This window comes from Lepidochelys kempii, chromosome 6, assembly GCF_965140285.1.
Source record: "Lepidochelys kempii isolate rLepKem1 chromosome 6, rLepKem1.hap1, whole genome shotgun sequence".
Taxonomy (NCBI): domain Eukaryota; kingdom Metazoa; phylum Chordata; order Testudines; family Cheloniidae; genus Lepidochelys; species Lepidochelys kempii.
In genome coordinates this window covers 114,278,464-114,293,644 of record NC_136385.1, presented here as the reverse complement: position 1 = coordinate 114,293,644, position 15,181 = coordinate 114,278,464, and the positions used below count along the sequence as shown (strand labels likewise).

The window sequence follows — 15,181 nt, the reverse complement described above, 5'->3', positions numbered from 1 at the left end:
AATGCCACATCAGCTAATATACAAACCTCAAATTCCTAAGCCACCTACTTTTAACTACAGCTTGATGCGTTAAATCACTTATGAAATTTGGCAAATTCAAGTACCTGCACTTAATCTGCAACTAGCCAGTTCCAATTAAAGAGATTGCTCAACTGTTCAAATTAAAAAATGGTACAAGAACCAATAAATTTCTAAAAGCTTCCTAAAAACCAGATGATCAGAACTGTTCTCAAATCATGAAAGTTCTTTCAAAAGATGTACTTATCATCAAACCCCTGTCATAATGGCTTCAGAAATGCACATTTTACCTTCACTGAATTATTAGTTTAATGCATTAAACCCTTTAATTCAATTTGTACTGTTTAAGATGGAGCAATAGATCACACACTTTAACGAGCAATTTCAAGAACAAATTATAGTTACTTCCCTGATATTTTCCCCTCAGTGCAGAGCTTTTAAAAGCAGAAAGTGGAAAAAATGGAATATAAAACAATGGAAAATACCACAAGAGCAGGAGGTTATTACAGAAATCACATTTAGCAAGTATGGCTTAGTGAATAGGGCACTGGAGTGAGACTCAGGAGACCTGGCTTCTATTTCCAGCTCTTAAACTGGCTTGCTGGTTGAAAATGGGCAAGTCACTTGCCTTCCCCATGCTTCAGTTTCCTTACCTGTAAAATGGGGACAATGATACTAACCTTCTTTAAACCACTTTTGAGGTCAATGGATGAAAAATGTTATATAAAAAAGAGTTAGGTATTATTGTATTATGCTAACTGCACAGCTTGGATGAAAAGTGCACCTTACTCTCCAATAAGGAGTAACTGTACATTCTTTATTTCACAGTCACGACCTCCATTCAAAAAAAGAAAAGAAAAAATGCCCCCTTGCCATCATTAGCATGCCTGATATTAGAGAAGAGCCCCTGGTGTTAAACATCACAGAACGAGGTTTTCCTAACTGAATATTTTACTTTCGCATTAAGTATCATGGACATGAATGCAATAACATGTTATAAACAAATTCACTTTTTCATCTTCACAACAGTAATGGCCACAGTATATTAAATACAGAAGAATTATGTTCAAATACTGTAATGCTTTGATCCTGGCTCAAAAAAAACCAAAAACCAGGAGAGTCAATTTACAGATTGAATGTGTCAGGCCATGTCTACACTAGGAGCACTGTACTGGTGTAGGTATACAATACCTACTCTTCTACTGGTATAGCCTGTATCAGTTCCTTACACAAAACAAGTTATTCCAGCAAGATTACTTATTTGCTGGTATAATGACATTGACATTGGGGCTTTTACTGGCACACCAACGTTGGTTAAGCATCTGATTTTTTCACACTCCTAGCTAAAGTAGCTGTGCAAGTAAAAATTTTTTAAGTATAGACCAGACCTCAGACACTTCATTCAAGAACAAGAATTTTCACACAAAATATACCAAAATCAGCATCTAGTGCTGGAAGTTAAACAATTGGATTAGTAGGCCTATCTAAAGTGGTCATTCTTTTAACACTGGTATTAGCACATATCCACTCATAAAGCAATGGTAACAAAAGACACTATAAAATACTGATTACACTTATCTCTATTGCAACAGGCTACTATTATGTGTGTTATCTTTGCTAGCATCTATGTGCAAGATGTGTCAAGCTAAGTAATATTTATCACCATCAAAAGAAGAAGAAGAAGTGGATGCATTTTTCTGACAGCGTTTGACCCTATCTTGACATCCTAGCATGGCTGGGTATTTTACCAAACCAGAGAGTTCCCCACTGACTACTTATTCTAGATAGGTATTTGTACTCATCCATATTAAATAAATACATTCATAACCATTTTCTTTTTCAATCTTAGTAAGCAAAAGTTTATTTCAAGGATAAGAGGCCTCAATCTTAGAAATTAGTTTTATTTTTTAAATGCATTTAAGAATAAAAAGTATTTTCATTAAGCACATCAGGCTTCTTAGTTCACAGCATTTTAATCTCATCAGGAACCTCAGTTACTTTTGTGGTGGAATCCCTAGAATATGACGACCCTGGAAAATAACTCTCTCTATCCTTTCTATAGTCAGTGACTATAAAAACCAGAAGGGACCACCACCAAATCATCTGGTCTGATTTCCTGTATATCACAGGCCACCAATACCACCCGCATACTAAAGCCAACAACCAAAATTAGACCAAAGTACAATAGCCCACAGGAGACTAAACTATTATGTGCCACAGGAAGAGAACAGGAGGGTCTGAGGTGCACGAATGCCTGAGGCCTCTGCAATAGCAGAGAAACGATTAAGTGAGATGCAGCCATATAATCCTGACAAGTGACCCACACCTCATGCTGCAGAGGAACATTAAATTTTCCAATGTCACTGCCGATCCACGATCCTGTGGGGCTTGTCTACACTGGCACTTTACAGCGCTGCAACTTTCTCACTCAGGGGTGTGAAAAAAAAAACAAAACAACAACAACTCTGAGTGCACCAAGTTTCAGTGCTGTAAAGCGCCAGTGTAAACAGTGCACCAGGGCTGGCGGCCACGCTCCCAGGGCTGGTAGCTATGCCTCTTGTGGAGGTGGGTTTTTTTTTTGAACACTGGGAAAGCTCTCTCCCAGGGCCCTGCCGTGACTACCCAAGCCACCTCAAAGCTAAGTGAAATACTGTGCATTGTTTACAACAGAAAGGAAATACACTCTACGCACAGCCAGATAAATGAGATGAATCTGCGGGCTTGTCAGTTTTTAAAACATGGGCTAAGCCAGGTTTTCAGCACATTACTCTGGAGATAAACATAGCAGAACGAGGTGTGAACTCTAACAAAATCAAACAGCAGCAAAAAGGGACTTTAACTTCACTTGCCTTCCCCCACAACTGTTTAGGGAGCAGATTTGCTCATATTTTTTAAGTCAACCCAACAGAACCCTCTCCTTAGCCATTTCTCCAGCAAGACAGCTGTCTGCACATACATGAGGTTTTGCCTATAATTACTTCGCCTCAGCTAAAAGGGCATTTCCTGCTGGCAAATATGGGAACCATGTATTGACAAGATGGGACAAGAGACATAGCCAGCCTCAAGATAGGAGTGATAAGATAAAATAAAAAGGGGAGAATAAAACCCCAACGCCCCAGTAGCCTTCCATCCCAGGCCACTGAGGCTGCTTTGCTGTGCCCTATACAAGAGGGAGAGAGAGACGCCAGAGCACAGGCACATAAGTGAAGTGGGTTTTTGAGGGTAGGGTGGAGGGACAGGCTCCTTTGCCCATGGGACTGTAAGCGCTCCAGGGAAGGGTCTCTGCAGAGCCCAACACAAGGGGAAATACTGAGCTCCACCGTAATGAAGGGAGCGGCTCGAACGCCCCGGGGTGGGTCAAGGCCTTGGGATCCCCACAGGCACCTTAGAAAAGATTTCACCACAGCTGGGTAGCTGAAGTCAGAGTCCAAGCAGCTCAATGCAAGGAGTGACGCAGGGGAAAGGGGCTCACCCAGGCGGGTCAGGGGCTGTTGGAACCAGGAGTGAAGGGGAAGACGGACCCACAGGCGAGGGCCGGTGGTGAAGGGGTGTCGAGAATGGGGGGGGGGCAAAGGCGGGGTGGGAAGGAACGTCAGAGCAGAAAGGGGGGTGGCGGGAGAGGTCCCGCTGGCGGTGGGGGAGAAGGGTCAGAGCAGAAAGGGGGGTGGCGGGAGAGGTCCCGCTGGCGGTGGGGGAGAAGGGTCAGAGCAGAAAGGGCGGGGGGGGGGGAGAGAAGATGCCCCGCTGGCGGAGAGAAGGAGGGTCAGAGCGGACGGGGGGTCCCGCTGGCGGGCCGGGAGAAGGGTCCGCTCTCCTCCACTTACGTCCTTATCAGGCACCCAAGGCGGCTCGTCCAGGCCGAAAGGGCTGCGGGCGGCGTGGTGCTCGGGCACCATGCGGAGACCGCTGGACGAGCGGACCAGCTTCTTTCCGTCGCAGGCCTCCCCGCCCGACATCTTCCCCGCAGCGCCACCGCTACCAGCCCAAGCAAGGAGCAGCAGCGCGCCACCCAATCTCCCGTTACTTCCCTGAAACTGACGCCTTTCTCTGCCAATGAAACTCTCCGACTAGTGACCCGCCCACTACTACGTTCACCCAATGGAATGTGGCCTCCACAAACTCTCAGCCAATCCCCTATCGCAATGTAGAACCGCAGTTAAGGCGCATGCGCAGCTCCAAAAACCAGGCGGTAACCCCGAGAAAGGAGGGGAGCCCGTCTCACTCGCACCCCAGTGTCTGTACCCGGATACGTCCTGTAACCAATGAGCGAATCGGAATGTGCGCGGGGTGGAACCAAGGGTTGGTACATCGGCAAGGCCACGACTCCGAACGCTCTCCCTGGGATTGGCTAGCCTCACACCCACTCCGATTGGGTTTTTCGACCGCTTCTCTGATTGGTGTGCGCCTGGCGCGGGTTCAGACAAACTGTCCTCGGGTGAGCGGCCATCTGTAACGTCTAAGGCGCCAATTCCCGTTAGCCTTCTTGGGCGTGGTGCCCTCTGATTGGTTGGCAAGCTGCGTGGGCTCAGGCCCAGAGTGTTGGCCGCGGCCGTGCGAAGACCCAGGCAAGTCACTCCCCGATTGGCCGGCCCTAGCGCCCTTGCTGTGGACTCGGCTTCAGGTGCGCGGCGTGCGCTCCGGGAGCGCCAGTCGCGAGGCTTCCCGCTGGGGGGAGAGATGGAGGGTGGAGTACTAAGGAAGCGTCTGGAAAATAATGGGCGGGGCTTCACTTTGGAGGCGGGGCCGGGTGGGGGCGGGGGGCAGGGAAATTTTCACTTCCCTACCTGCGCTGTGGGGTGAGCCGGGCCCTCCTTGAACGACACCGGCAGGGGCGTGGCGGGCCTAGGGCCTCACCCAGGGCTTTGTAATCCCCCGGGGGGGGGGTATCTCGCCCTGCTGGGAGGGAGGCACTGCTGCCCCCGAGTTGGGGTGTCAGTGGGTGCCCCCGGCTGCTCTGGTTTGTGCTGTGACTTGGGGGTCCGTGCTGGTGGCTGAAGGGGGGCAAGTCCCATGGGTAGACCAGGCTCGGTGTCGCTCCTTCTTGCTCCACGGATGACAGCTGCACTGCGGGGCCCTGTGTGGCGCTGTCTCCTATGAAGTGGGTTTTCCTCAGAGGTGTCCGAGTAGCAGCCGTGTTAGTCTGTAGCCGCAAAAAGAACAGGAGTACTCGTGGCACCTTAGAGACTAACAAATTTATTAGATGTCATAAATATAAAGGGAAGGGTAAACCCCTTTAAAATCCCTCCTGGCCAGGGGAAAGCTCCTCTCACCTGTAAAGGGTTAAGAAGCTAAAGGTAACCTCGCTGGCACCTGTCCAAAATGACCAATGAGGAGACAAGATACTTTCAAAAGCTGGGAGGAGGGAGAGAAACAAAGGGTCTGCGTCTGTCTGTACGCTGCTTTTGCCGGGGATAGACCAGGAATGGAGTCTTAGAACTTTTAGTAAGTAATCTAGCTAGGTATGCGTTAGATTATGATTTCTTTAAATGGCTGAGAAAAGAACTTGCTGACTAGAATGACTATTTCTGTCTGTGTATCTTTTTTGTAACTTAAGGTTTTGCCTAGAGGGATTCTCTATGTTTTGAATCTAATTACCCTGTAAGGTATCTACCATCCTGATTTTACAGAGGTGATTCCTTTACTTCTATTTCTATTAAAAGTCCTCTTGTAAGAAAACTGAATGCTTTTTCATTGTTCTCAGATCCAAGGGTTTGGGACTGTGGTCACCTTTGCAAATTGGTGAGGATTTTTACCAAACCTTTCCCAGGAAGTGGGGTGCAAGGGTTGGGAGGATTTTGGCGGGAAAGATGTGTCCAAACTACGTTTCCCAGTAAACCCAGTTAGAGTTTGGTGGTGGCGGCAGTGGATATTCCAAGGACAAAGGATAAAATTAATTTATGTCTTGGGGAAGTTTTAACCTAAGCTGGTAAAAGTAAGCTTAGGAGGTTTTCATGCAGATCCCCACATCTGTACCCTAGAGTTCAGAGTGGGGGAGGAACCTTGACATTAGAGCATAAGCTTTCATGTGTTTCATTCATGGGGACAGCCCCAGCCCACAGATGCCAACCTTCACATGGTGAATAAGCACCCGACTTTCACAATAAACCAAAAATGGAGCTAATCCCATTTCAAAACAAGCCAGTCCCTAAGAACGCTATCCCTGTATGTGACTAGATTGTCCCAGTGTGCAGTCTGGGACTCTGGTGGGCAGTCTGGGACTCTGGTGGGCCCGCTGTGCACCCCTGACTCTCTCCCCTGCTTGCCAGGAGCCAATCAAAAAAGGAAGCAACTAGTTGCAAGCCAAAACTAGCCAACAAGCAACTCACAAGCCAATTAAGGCAAAAACAAGTGCAATTTCTGCATTTTTTTCTCACAGGTTTGCCATGTCTGTCCCACCCCTGGAGTCCCAGGGGACAGCTGCAGCAGGGTTGTTTGGCATAGGATAGGGTTTCTTAATCTCTTAAATTTTTCAACCTCTTATTTGAAGTCCAAGATTTTCACACGCCCCTTACTTTTAGAATAAATGGAACAGTAAGAGAGTAGTGCTGATAACAATTATCCTGTATAACTTATTTGTGTGGATGTTTTGAGGTTGACAGACAATACTTGTCCTTGAAGGGTAAGGATAGGCAGGGAATGGGGGGGAAGTGTGGAGTTTTTTGTGTCTATTTGTTTTGCTTTGTATTGCAATAACATTTTCAATGCCTTGCATTTCATCAGTTGTCTTTTGTGACATGCCCTTCAAGCAGGGTCAGACCCACCAAATGCAAAACAGTGCTTCAGAAGATTGGTCAGGGTTCCAAGGAGGAGAGGAAAGGAAAGGAAATCCATTTATTTCTCTTTCTTCCACACACAGTTCTCTACTGCTGACCAAAACCACCTCCTGTGTGCCCACATCCTTCCTTGGCAAGTATTCAGGTTTTTCACTTTGAAGACCTGGTTTCTCTAGCTCAGTGGTTTAAGTATCCAGTTTAATATCTGAACTCCCCAGGACCATAAATTCAAATACCTTCTGAGCTGGTTCTCCTCTTCATCCTTCTTTGATGGTGCATTCCATACCATGTAGTTTAGTGCATGTGAATTAGATTTTAAAAGCCAAGATCCTTTCTACTCCATGTGAATATTAAAGATCCTAAAGCACTTCGTAAGCAGACATGTTTGTCCTCATGTCTTGCTCAAAATTTCCCTTCCCTTCGCACTTGTATGATGCGGTGGCTACCTATACAGCATCATTGAAATGCAAAGTTTGTAAAGTGCTTTGGGATCCTTTCGGTCTAAGGGCACTGTGCCCATCTTTAATTATATTAAGTTTAGCCCTCATAAGTTTCTTTTAAATAGGTCTTAATTTTTAATGAAATAATGTTTAAATCACTGCCTTTTTTATATATTAATCCTGCTCTCAGGACCCATTTCCATATATTATGTATATGTACCCAAATAATTGGACCCTTGTTTTTAAAAAGCAGATTAACTGGGGAACTAAGTCTGGTAAATATGTTTGATACTTGTCTGCCATTATATTGCACAATCCATTATATAAATAGTAACAAGCCTTATAATGCTACTTTGTTATATAGTTATAGCACATGACTCGGCTTTTCTTTTTTAGATCAAAGTTTCAAAAACAATTGGATTGCATTATGCTGTAGTATTTAGTCACCCCATGTTTTAATAAATCAAAACAGTTCTGAGTAACAGAAATATTAACAGTCATGGATTATTCTATATTACATTTGTATGATTTTATTTCTCTTTGAAAATGAAAAGCTAGGGAGGTGTACAGCTGTAACTCATCTACAGGCCATTGAAATAATTACCAACTGTTCCCTTCATCAGTGTTACTGTAATTTGTCTCCAGTAAGGTGTAGACAAAGAGCCATCTGAGGAGAATTTCCATCATGTGAATGGCTAATTACATTCTGGGCTATAGATTAAAGACAAATACATTTTTAGGAATTAATAGTATTTGAATGTCCATTTTTCCACAGAGTTGGTCAAATGAAATAAATACTTATGTTCTGTATTTCATGTATGTTTGATAAGACTTCAATTTACAGGAAATCAGCAGGCTCTGTACTCAGTACAGTACTGTATCAAGACATGGATTGGGACCAGTTTGACATGAACCCCAAAGTGATAGCTGCTGTTAAGAAAGGTAATTTAATCCACCTGTATGTACATTCCTGATTTGCTATTACCATAGTATCTATCTGTACATAATCATATCCATACTGGAAATGTAATATAAATACTTGGTGAGACAGTGTGTATTTGCAAGTGATACCCTCTTCTCCCAATGATCCAATGGTGATCTTTCCAAACAGTTTATAATCTGTTTTTGATAAACCCCAAATGCATGCTGCCTTCCATGTCGAAAGCTTGTCAAGAGTAGTGTCCTGGCTTCCAAGCAGTCAGGAAGAGGTTGGAATACTGGAGTTTGTTCTATTAGGAAAGAAATGAATGGACACAGGCTATCCTTTTCTAGTCTAGTCAATTTTATTTGCAATGTGCATTTAATTTCTGTTGTCTTCTTCAAGAAGAAGTTAAAAGTCAAAAGCAGCCACAGAGTTTACATACAAGTAACTCCATTTTGGTGCACCAGAAGAACATTATAGTGAAACTGCTTCTCTATCAGAGCCTTCTCTCAAGCACCACTTCCATCTGATGTTAAAGAAGATAATGCTTTAAAGCCTTCCAAAAAACATTAAGTCCCTTTCCATTCAAAATCACTGATGATCATGATAATATAAACAAAACTTGTAACTTTTTTTTAACCAATACTCTCAGTAAATTAACCATAAGTGGAAGTCCTTTTCTTTTGTAAGGTTATAGTCAATCCAAAAGCATTTATGAGAATTTCTCTAATTTCAGCTAATATAAAATCAGTAAAAGAGATTTTGAATCTTTCTGGAGCAGACTTGCAAAGGCTGACAAAACTGTCCAGTATGGATGTACAGTGCTTACTGAAAACAGTCTCTGGTACACTGAGGAAAAGCTGTGTGCTTACAGGTAATACTGTCAATACAGATAATTTACATAATTAAAAACCATTCTAGACTTTTGAGCTATAATTAAAGGTTTACATTTATTGCTTAAAGATCTATTGTTGAAGTAGAATACACCATTTTTTTTATAGCAGGTAATAGTATCGATAAATTATTGATAAACTATTTCTCAAAGTTAAGTCAATTGTTCAGGAAATAAAAAGCTGTAAATTCCTGTTACTCTTTAGTAGATGCTTTTATAGTCTGAAAGGGCCTGATCCTGTGAAGTGCTGAATGTAAATAGAAGTGGATTCTACTCAGTCTTCTAGGGTCAAATAATTCCCCTACATGGAAATCTTGGCTGGGGGACAGGACACTGCAAGATTCCCTTCTTAGAATTTCCACCAGAATATTTCATAGGGCAGGGATTGCCCTCCTCTAACGGAATGGGCTAGGAGTTGAGCAATTGACCCCCCCCCCCCATTTCTTGTTATCTGTGTGGATCTTTAAAGCTCATCCAGAAGTACAGAGCCTTCTATGTTTTCACACTGCTTCCTGACCCTTAGCAGCTCTCTTCCACTTAGGGTTGTCAGGTGTCCGATTTTCGACCAGAAAGTCCAGTCGAAAAGGGGACCTGGCAGTGTCCAGTCAGCTGTACTGATCAGACACTAAAAGTCCGGTTACCGCGGGGCAGGGGGAGGAATGGGGTCATTAACCTGTGCCAGCGCTGCTCAGCCGGGGCCACCTTCTACCTGCAGTTAAGCTCCTTGTCAGGCTGCAGCAGCTCTCATTTCAGTCCTGGAGCAGAGGGAGCCCAGCTGGAGGGGGAAGTGTGGGATGTGAGTGACAGGGGCAGGGTCTTGGGGGGGAAGAGGCGGAGCAGGGGGCGTTGCCTCAGGAGTCTGGTCACCAGCTATTAGAAAGATGGCAACTCTGTTTCCACCTCCTGGTCATATCTGCTTCATTGAAGTCATGCAGACAAGATTTTCCTTGCTGGAGCTGTCCCCCAAAGTCTCCTTAAAGGACAGGAAGAGGGGAGAGTTCCAGAGCATGGAGGAGATCAGCATAAATGCAAGCTGTACCAATTTATAAGCAGACTTCTCAGTTGGTAGATTGTTAGTTGTGGGGAAAACAGGCTGAATCATGCTTACATCTTGAAAAAAATGTCAATCATAGAGCTATCTAGACTGTGGCAGCTATGTTATGTTGTCCCTTATTAAGAAAATGCTAAATAGAATTCTTTCTTTTAAAAAATATCCTCCAGCACTTCAGCTGTACCAAGACAAAGATCACTGCACATCCCAACACCAGAAACTAAGCCTGGGTTGCTCACTACTAGATAGCTTATTAAGAGGTGGCATTCCTGTGGTGGGGATCACAGAACTTGCTGGTGAGAGCTCTGCTGGGAAGACTCAGATTAGTTTGCAGCTGTGCCTTTCTGTGCAGTATCCTTATGAATATGGAGGATTAGAATCTGGTAAGTACAATACACTTTCTGATTTACTTATTGTTTTAAGAAGTATGCTAGGTTTAAGATAAGTAATTTTTGTATTGCAGTAAATATTTGTATCAGTGGATTTCTGATCATTTGCAGCATCATTAGCAGTAAGATGAGAAACTGGGCATTTGGAAAAGAAAAGCATGCTGTGTACATTTCCACATAATACTTTCCACTCTTACTACTGGCTGCTGAAGGCACACAGATTAGGGTGCCTGTGTGGCTAGAATCAGACATGACTTTCCACTGAGTTATGATTGACTTTTTCCGTCAGTGATCAAGGGTAGTAGGAAGTTTGTTAATCAAAATACATAAGACATATAAAGATGGAGTGTGTTAGGTTTCAGCATCATGACCATCCCCTGCCTCTTCATGAAAACTTACATGACAAAACAGTCCACATGATAGCTATTTTTACATTAATATCTTAGGAATGTGCTAAGTATCCCTTACGTAAAACAGGGGTTACAGTATCCCATGATATACAGGACAAAACTGATGGACATATAGTCAAAAAAGTCATAGGCATTGTGTTGTACCCTAAATTTTCCCACTTCTGTGCAAGTAAGTACATAACCATTATTATTGTAGAGCCAACGATAGGTTATATTTTTTGTTTGCATTTTTGTACTTTGTTGGGGAGGAAGAAACCTATGTCAATTCTGAGAACTCATTAGTCTGGTCTTCTTTATGACTAATGTTTTGGCTAGGATGTTGTTCTGCCTCCCATGCAGCATCGTGTTTAACTTCGAAGCTCTCACAGTTTGCTGTGCGAAACTTGCTCAGCTTGTTTCCTACTGTGTCCAACCACATGGAAAATTCTTGAAAAGTCAAAAGGCAGGGATGGCTTTTCTGGCAGAAATTAGTCCTTGGCTTACATTTTTTCGCTCTAGGTTATATCAGTAATCAGAGCAGAAGCATATATGATTTTAGTCCTCCCCTTCAGTTCCTTCCTTGGATGCTACTAAGTGTTACATGTGTCAAAAGTTCAGATCTATGCTCATTTACAAGACCAGATTTTAGCACCTCGTCCTAGTAGATACCAGGGCTATAAGAAGAGCTCAGCAGTAAGCTATACAGCTCAGGGAGGCATCGAAAGACAGTTTTAATAGTGAGCCACAGTAATATGTATTGCTGTAGTGTGTTCTCCCTGGCAGTGTTTTTTGCACTCCAATATGAACTTTGTAATGAGTGCCGTGTGTGTAGTAATATAACATTGCACATGCACCTATTGCTATTATCTCTGAATGATGTGAGAGCCACCCAGCATATACTGTGAAATAATAACGATGAATTCAGTTTCCATATCTAAATTTTTATTCCAAACCCAAGCAAACAGACATATTTATAACTGAATGAAACTTTATAAATACAGGGAAAGAACAGTCATTTTCATTCCACGAACACATACATCACCCGTGTCTCTCACAGGTCAGTGTTTTGGGATCTTTGGTTCCCACAGTCAAGTGCTGAAGCGGCTCCTGGGGTGGAGGCTCCACCAAGTGTCCTCCCTCCTCGGTGGTCAGCCTAGAATGATTCCAGCCAGGGCAGCACCACCTCATGGAGCTAGTGGGGGGGGCTCTGGCCATGAGCTGCAAGCGCTGCTCTTATGGATACTGCTAGGCAAAATTCTCTGGCTCTGATGCACTGGGTGCGCACACACACAAAATAGAATACATGGCTGCACCTACTCGAAGAAGAACAGCTGGAGTGGGTTTGTATGACTGGACTTCTTTAAATCCAGTGAGGGGTTGATTACTGGTGTGTAAAGTATGGTAAAAGTGCACACCCATTTGACACCTGTAAAGATGCAAAGGATGAGTTTTATTGATCGGTGTTGTTGGTATATAAAATAAATGATGCAGCATTGGTGTATTTGTCATTGAGATATGATCTTCATAATGTGTCTACACAGCAAAGGCATAAGCCAGGGACCATTCCTCAGTCCTGTTGGGTTCTGGGTAGGTTAGCTAAAGGACCCTCCCCCAGCCTATTGGGAGGATCCACTGAGCCTGGGACTCATATAATTACGGGGAGACAACAGAAAAAACAACAAGGACAAGTGTGAAGGTCAAAGGGTCAAAAAAAGGGACCTTGAAGAAGACACCGAGTGTCAGACAGTTATGTAGCTAAACAATAAAAGTGTCATCTGCTGGGTCAATGAATAGTGCAAAGAGGAGTCTGTGAAACCAAAGGATGTGATCATTGCACTGGGCACCAAAAGAACAGCTGGCAAGACTGCTGTGATTGTAGCTATATCTTTTGTTGGATTATCAAGTTTAAGTAAAAAAAGTAAAAATTGTCCTTTTAACGTTACCAAGATTTTGAGAGAGTTCTCAGAAGAAAATATTCCCTAATTTGAGTGTTCATTGCTAAGCAGAAAAAGGAATTAATTTTTAAAATGTATATGTATATGAGTCGTGTAATATCAGAGGTTGTTTGTTTGTTTTTTTTTCTTATTGCAGGTGCTGTCTACATTTGCACAGAAGATGTTTTCCCAAATAAACGCTTGCAGCAACTGATTGATCAACAACATAAATTTAGGGCAGATGTTCCACTTGATGTCATACAGAAAATAAAATTTGGAAACAGTGTTTTCATTGAGCATGCCGCAGACCTTGTAAGTAACAGTGCAACTTACAAATAAATTACTTGGGAACACTAAATCCAATTAGTGCAGATGCAAACAAATAGTACAGGGGCCTAACTGAGGCAGTAGCGCTCACAAAGATGACAAATAAATCAAGATGATTTTCTGTGTATACCAGCGTCCCAGTCTCTTCATATTGTATTGAGGAGACTGATCCAAGTTTTCAGAGATTTAATTGTCTCATACAAAGTTTCATTTTGAAAAGGACAAGAGATCTTTACACACTAACATTCAAATTCTTCCAAAATCCATTATACTTTTTCTAGTATATGAGGCATTACACCTCGTTCACACTAATGCCCAGGCGTTTCACCAAGGCACAACAGGCATTCATCTTCTCACCGAAGTGGAGTACCAGGAGTGCTCTAACTGTGGAGTCAGAGCGCTCTACGTGCCTTGCCAGCGTGGACGGGTAGTGAGCTAGGGCTCCCGGGGCTGCTTTAATGTGCTCTAAGTCGCAAGTGTAACCAAGCCCCTAGTGTTTAGAGAACTTGTTGGTACTAACTGAACTACAGACAGGTCCAACTCTAGGTGTTTTGTTGCCCAAGGTGGAAAATGTTTTCAGTGCCCCGCCCTCCTCAAAGGCACAAGCAAAATCAAAAAATACCTCATGTGTTTGGCATTCCTAAATGCAAGGATTTGTATCCCTGAATGTTGGCACCCATGGGCTTGATCACCCTCTCCTAGGTTCAGCTCTAGTTACAGCAGCATATTCTTTTGAGCTGATCTTATGTAATTGATGATATTTCAAAAACCACACATCTGAGTTGCCCTTTGTCACCTCAATGTTTTATATAAGCATAAATGAGTGACTGGTTTAATTTTCCTCTTGCACATAGCCTCCCTCATGTATGGATTTTTGTAATTATATTTAGTGCTATGTGGGATCAGAAGTTTTTAAAATATCAAATAATTGCTTTAAAAATTTAGGGTAGCTTTTCCACATCCAAAACTTCTGAGAAGCATTCCCAGTCCATCAATATTTTAGTGAACTGTTTATTTATAACCTGAATCATAAATAATTTATAAAGCATCGATCTAAATGCCCAGCCAAAGCCACTTTGACGTCTCTCCCATTTTCATGAGTAGCACATCAGGCCAGTGGAAAGGTCTTTGCAACACTGGAAAGGGGAAATGCAATACAAGCTTCTGATCAGATCTGAAATGGTGGATCTCTCAGTTAGAGGATAGTTTTCACATTATGCTTCCTGTTTGGCCTTTTTCAGACACACACATTCTCTCTCTCTCTCTCTCTCTCTCTCTCTCTGTGTGTGTGAACCCTGCTTGCCTGGGAGATTTTCCCATTTCAATGCTCCATCTATCAGACCCTCGCCCTGTATGCGAGAAGAGATGGACCAATCCATTCTTAGACTCTTTTACTATCAGAAATTGTAAAACTCAGTTTACCTGTTCCAGAAATTGTGAGTTCACTTGGTTTTGGGCAGGAACTGTTGAGGTTCTCTTAGGTTCCTAAGGACTAATTTAGCTGCCCAGAACCAGATTTATGAGAATCTGGCAGGCTGAGAACTGACGCTATGATCAAAGGCTTCCTTAGGATGTAAGGGTACTATACCTATCTCAGTTCTATTGATTCTGAGAGTCACAGATCTGAAGATTTTTGCTACACAGCCTCTGTAGGAGAAAGGTGTTGCATTTTTGCAGATCGCGGATTGGATGTGGATACAATTTTTGTATTGGTGCAGGGCTCTATTCATCTGTCTTCCATTGAGCTACTCTGCTTCCATTTTTAAGCTCTACTTCCACCATGGACAGGCTTTACAGGTGCAGTGGGGTGGGGCTGCCTGGGCCCAGAGGAGCTCCTTAGCCCCTACTTCTCCAGTGTGGGGTTTGTACACCCCATCACAATTCCAGAGGCAGAACTCTAATTTCCAGGAATATTCCAGTATTCCCATTCTTTGCCATGGTCACATGTCTCTTTACATATACCTCTGCATCAAAGAAGACCTTTAGCAATACCCCGAGGCATTTCTGTGGTAGCAAGTGTTCCATTAAATGCCTACCTGTCATGAT

The 15,181-nt window shown here is 43.2% G+C and overlaps 2 protein-coding genes across 9 annotated transcripts in view; one reads left to right on the top strand and one right to left on the bottom strand.

Annotated features, from left to right (window-relative positions):
* The window catches only part of ZFYVE21 (zinc finger FYVE-type containing 21), a 36,813-nt gene extending 32,617 nt beyond the window's left edge, over positions 1-4,196 (bottom strand). Inside the window, exon 1 of one of the 4 annotated variants that reach the window (XM_073349787.2) lies at positions 3,843-4,196. In XM_073349787.2, coding sequence (XP_073205888.1) covers positions 3,843-3,974 — 132 coding nt within the window. In that variant the 5' untranslated portion in view covers positions 3,975-4,196. The remainder of the gene's footprint in view (positions 1-3,842) is intronic. The other 3 variants (XM_073349788.2, XM_073349789.2, XM_073349790.2) reach the window with 3 other exon arrangements.
* A 175-nt stretch (positions 4,197-4,371) lies between these two features.
* XRCC3 (X-ray repair cross complementing 3) overlaps positions 4,372-15,181 on the top strand; it is a 24,775-nt gene continuing 13,965 nt past the window's right edge. The window contains exons 1-6 of one of the 5 annotated variants that reach the window (XM_073349778.2): positions 4,845-5,460; positions 6,875-6,924; positions 8,076-8,173; positions 8,890-9,027; positions 10,267-10,479; positions 12,966-13,120. In XM_073349778.2, the coding sequence (XP_073205879.1) occupies positions 8,119-8,173; positions 8,890-9,027; positions 10,267-10,479; positions 12,966-13,120 (561 nt within the window). In that variant the 5' untranslated portion in view covers positions 4,845-5,460; positions 6,875-6,924; positions 8,076-8,118. The other 4 variants (XM_073349779.1, XM_073349780.1, XM_073349777.1 and 1 more) reach the window with 4 other exon arrangements.